The sequence below is a fragment of the Montipora foliosa genome, chromosome 6, assembly GCF_036669935.1.
Source record: "Montipora foliosa isolate CH-2021 chromosome 6, ASM3666993v2, whole genome shotgun sequence".
NCBI lineage: Eukaryota > Metazoa > Cnidaria > Anthozoa > Scleractinia > Acroporidae > Montipora > Montipora foliosa.
The window spans coordinates 40874425-40879592 of NC_090874.1; the positions used below are offsets into that span (position 1 = coordinate 40874425).

The window sequence follows — 5168 nt, forward strand, 5'->3', positions numbered from 1 at the left end:
AAACTTGTTGTAATCATGCAAGCTCACAAGACATACGAAATAAAGCGAAAATGGCACATTGATACCAACTGGATGATTGAGTGAGTGAGTGAGTAACGGAAGTGGACGAGTCAATGTCTCCACCTTTCCGGTACATTCATGAATGATACCGACTCGTTTTAAGATTAATTTCCACACTTACTCAAGATGAAAAATAATCCCTTCTTCCTCGTCATCATTACCCATTTATAGTTTCTTGCAAGTGTTTGGCGGTGAAACGTCACTATTTATCAATTTTTTAGCGCGCTCTTGGTGATTTTATTCGCTGGCAGCATGGAAAAGTCCAGCATTCGCGGGGAATCTGGGTACAAGACGCCATTTGACAGAGAAATCCCTGGGTTTAGTCAGAGGGGGAACAAAGCTGTTTTCAGAAGAACATGAATGACCTGTTCTGGCCATTTGAATCCTTAGTTTGTCTTGTGCTGGAACTGAATCTCTCGCATGTTATCTATGAAAGCTGATCGTGTGGAAGTCGATGGAAAGTAACAGCCGAGACGAAAATGCTGGCGGTAATGGAGTCGAACATGAAGACTCCACCGACAGCGAGTTAGAGGAATTACACGCACACGTTCCCTTAGATATTCCACCCCGCGACTTTTCAAGACATCTTTCAAGAGCTTATTCAGACGCTGTGAGGACAACTGCAAGAAACAGGATGGAGCACAATCTCCGTAAAGATGCTCATTCGCCTCCCATTTTTCAAAAACAACGAAACAAAGTTGTGACTCAAATTTTGCCAAGAAACGCTCAAGCCGTGGATCATGCAGCGGACAAAATTACTCTTGTGGTCGACGATACTCGTTTTATTGTTGAACGATCTCTATTTACCGCTCACCCAAACACTATGCTGGGAAGGTAAGTTTTGTTTTGTTGAAATAGAATTGAAAAAGCTGTTGACGTACGTCATTTTCCTGAGTACGTGACTCTTAAACCTTGTTTCTTGAACTTCAAAATCTTTCTAAGTTAAGCTTAAATTATTCTTCATATCATTGGGGGCCGAAGTAATTATCACTTCTCTGTATCATTCTTTAAAAATATTTAAAATGTGCTTTATTGGTTCACAGCTGTTTTCAGTTTTTAAAGTGTTGACAACCACAGTTCACAACGTGAAGACGACATCATGCCACACGAGTAAATGTAAAGGTTTTTCGCGTTCTGAGTGGTTACTTCGGGGTCGATTAGCATGTTAACATTCAAATTTGAAAAAAGAAACCAAATGGCTCCCTGTATTCTTAGTTTTTTTCTGTAATCACATTGTAGGCTTTTTGTTCACGGTTTTAACCCTTTCACTCCCAAGAGTGCCACTTACAGATTTTACTCTGTCTAACGCCAGATGATTTTACTGATCAATGGGGAACCCCACGGGGGTGAAAGGGTTAACAACAGCTAGATTCACTCAAAAACTATGTCCCCATTAACTTGTGTGGTACAAGTACATATTCCAACAATAGGATATTATTATTATTGTTATTGTTATTATTATTATTATTATTATTATTATTATTATTATTATTATTATAATGATCACCCTGTAAATTATGGTCACCAAACAACTTTCCGAAAATAGTACCTTATTATAGGAAATTAATGCTCCATGAAATTAAGGTATTGGAAATTAACGCGACTTAAATTAACACGAATTTAATGGAAAACGACTTTCGAATAAAGAAAATTAACGCAAAAGAGGAGGTAGAATTTCATAATAAAGGAAATTAAGTCAAGAATCAAAGAGATAAAAGAAGATGAATATTCAAACAGTTGTGCAAAGGTGCAGGTCTGTGTGGGGTTTCGTGCGGAAGATATTCAAAGAAACGCCATGTTTGTGTCCCCCTGAGGGGCAAAAATGTGGCGGCCGGAAGCTAACATCGAGTTTTGTTATAAAAATCCTGTAATTGTCTTCTGAGGGCTCATAACATCTATATGGGTACTATGTCTTATTTTCATACACAGACTGTTCAGATTTCAAAATCTCAGCGGATAAGTCGCTTTTTTAACCTACATGTACGTAATAGCACTCTTGGCCGCAATTTTAATATTGTGTCACGCAAAAGCTTAGAAATTCAACCTTGCTTTATCACAGGATGAATAACCCTATCAAACTGAAAATGTTTGAAAAGATAAGTCTTCAGTTGTTCTAATATTAAAGTAACTAAACTAAAATCTCAAAAGGAGTGATAATTCCTTATTTTTTATAATTTTGATGAAGTCACATGAAAACCAAGAATTGTTCTTTATGCCATACTTGTCTAATATTGTGCATAATCCTTTCTCAAGAACTTCGGTGCATCCTGCAAGGAAATCAAACACTACAGCTATAGACTGTATTCATAAATGGGAACCAATAAATAATTATTCTTTTGTCTTTATGCTAATCATCCTCACTAGCCTCTGTTAGCACAAACAAAATTCAAAAGAATTTTTGCTCCAAAGTGAGGCTGACATTTATTGTTGGAAATACATGTACAAATGAAGGTAGCAAGTGCTTAGACTTGAAGGAACACTCCATGTTGTTTCCACGCAGGTCCGCACTATTCAAGCGGACAAGGATGAAAATACTGCTCTATTTTCACGAAAGTGAGGGAAAAGAACTTCAAAAACATGCGTTCATTTTGAACTTAAGTTCGTAGGGTAATAAAAACATTAAAAAAAAAAGCCCTATTAAATTTACGCAACAGTTCGTCCTAGAGTTTTCTAAACTTTCAGCTACTATTCGATCAGCAGCTACCTTTTCCAGAGCTTTTCCATCCTCCTGCTCACTTCTCTTTAACGTTTTATGATGATTCGGAAATAAATGTGCCATTGTTTTGCCGGCCTGGAATATTTTTCCCTGGCGTTTTTGTCGCCATGTTATTTTAACTAATGCTTGAAAAATATTTATGAAAGTCAAGTAGACTCAGGGATGGCACTAGGATTTTTCAATCCGGGTCCTGGGACCCGCATGTTTGGCCAAATTGGGGTCCCAAGCATTTTTTGGGGGTCCCAAAATCTTGGTGACCCTCTGCGAGAAAAAGAGTATGTTTTAAATTATGAGAAAAAGAGAGTAACCAACTTGGAATTAATATTGACGCATATGCATAGGACCGGCCGACAAAGGCTTTTTCTAGAGCCGTTACATTCATTTCTGGACAAGAACTGAAAGAGCACCCTTTCCAAGGCTTTACGCATCACTGGTTTCCTCCCTTAGGAGCAACGAACAGTGACGTCTTTTGGTATATAGTTGCATTCAGTGACTTGCAGAGTACAATGTCATTCCTCTGAAGAAGACCACAGAAGGCGGTCGAAAATTTAGTTTTAACCTTTTTAGATGTTTTAAACCCCATTTCTTAGAACTTCAATTATGATCACAGATTGCTCCAACAGTTTTACAAACAACAGAATATACTGACAAATCAAAGCAAGTTGTGTGAGTTATTTAAGTCAGTGCCTTGCGTCCTGGGACGCATTAAAATTTCGATGATGCATTTTTTGGATTTTATTTGCGTAAAAATGCATGATTTCTGCGTTAACGCGATCCCTGAGACTAGTGCACGACTGATAAAACAACTCGAATATCAGTCGTGCAGTAGTCTACTTGACTTTCATAAATATTTTTAAAATCAATTTTGACTGATCACGATCTTCTATGATCCAACGCTGTGCAATACTTATCATCCACGGTCTCTGCAAAGGTTTTAAAACCTCAATTTCACTAATGGTCGAAGTAATGTGTGACATCTTGCAGTCGCGTTACCTGCACAGTAACGTTGTGCACAAACAATTAGTGCAAACGTCCTTAAGCAATAGAACCTTTTGACGAATGAAACAATCTTAAAACACAGAGCTTGAAATTAACTTTTTTGCTCAGGTGCCAGCTGGCGACTAATGGGGAAAATTTGGTCGCCAACTTTGCATGCAAGGAAAGTCATAATTATTAAGTAGCACCAAAAAAAAAACAGCACAGTCCATTTTTCAGGTGTTCGCTTTCTAACAGAGGGGACAAGTTCTCCAAACCACTTTACGTTAAGGGTACAGGTTGCTTTTTGAAGGTTCCATGCAAATTTCAAACTCATTGTGCGATGTGTAGCTTCATTATCAATATGTTATCAATATCAAGCTAGTTCTACAACTTCATTCACAACTGACGATGGATTTAAATTGTCAATTAACATTCTTGCAGAATCATCATCTTCCGGGCGCAAAATTCACATTAACCGGCAAGAAGCATACATTGTTTAAGTGCGCCCACGATCCCATGAAGCCGCTGAAACAATATGCCGCCTAGTAAACGCAGTGATTGAAGTATCGAAGTACATTTGTGCTATTAATTAACAATGCGAGAAACCGATTTTCTTGTAGTATTTATACATTATTTTAATGGGGAAAGAAAGGTGAGTCATGTTCTAGCTACCAGTTCCAAACGATTTCATCATATAAAGATTCAAATACAACAGTTACAAGTCTGCTGTTTATCCTGGGTTATCAGACAAAACGTGATTCGTCAGCTGGCGACCAGTGCTGAAAATCTAGTTGCCAGCACTCAATTTTTGGTCGCAAGTCGCAATTTCAAGCCCTGAAACAAGGACAAATTTTCCTAGTCCAGTGATAGTCAAAATAATGCACTTTCAAAATTTAAAGAAAAAAAGAAGTGATTCTTGATTGCAGTTAAACAAAGCCATCAAAAGCAAAAAGATATATTGTACTGTATTACCAGTGTTTTGTTTTTCTTTAATTATTTTGTAGAATGTTTGGGTCAACAATGGAATATACAACAAGGAATGATAAAGGAGAATACGAAGTAGCCAGAGGAATTTCTGCTAATGTTTTTAAGTGCATACTGGTAAGTCACATTCCCTTGCATACTAGTAGCAGAGGTTATGCTCTTTCATGAAGGAAGTATAAATTTGAGAATGATCTTTTGTGGTCTATTATTGATTTTCGATGATCTTACATCTACAATGTAACATGTGTATTGTAGTAAATGAATGAATTACATGAAATTTTGTTCTTGACTGTCTTAATACACAGGATTACCGGTAGTTTTTGCTAGGTAAGAAATCTGAATAGATTAGATTTATAAGTACAAATGTAAATGCTGTCTGTATTAAACATACACTTCGGAGAATTTATCTTCATGGGTCAGGAATTAAATT

The 5168-nt window shown here is 37.1% G+C and overlaps 1 protein-coding gene across 1 annotated transcript in view; it reads left to right on the forward strand.

Annotated features, from left to right (window-relative positions):
- The first annotated feature begins 363 nt into the window (after window positions 1-363).
- The window catches only part of LOC138007360 (BTB/POZ domain-containing protein 10-like), an 18585-nt gene continuing 13780 nt past the window's right edge, over window positions 364-5168 (forward strand). The window contains exons 1-2 of the mRNA XM_068854208.1: window positions 364-894; window positions 4759-4855. Of these exons, the coding sequence (XP_068710309.1) occupies window positions 515-894; window positions 4759-4855 (477 nt within the window). The 5' untranslated portion in view covers window positions 364-514. The remainder of the gene's footprint in view (window positions 895-4758; window positions 4856-5168) is intronic.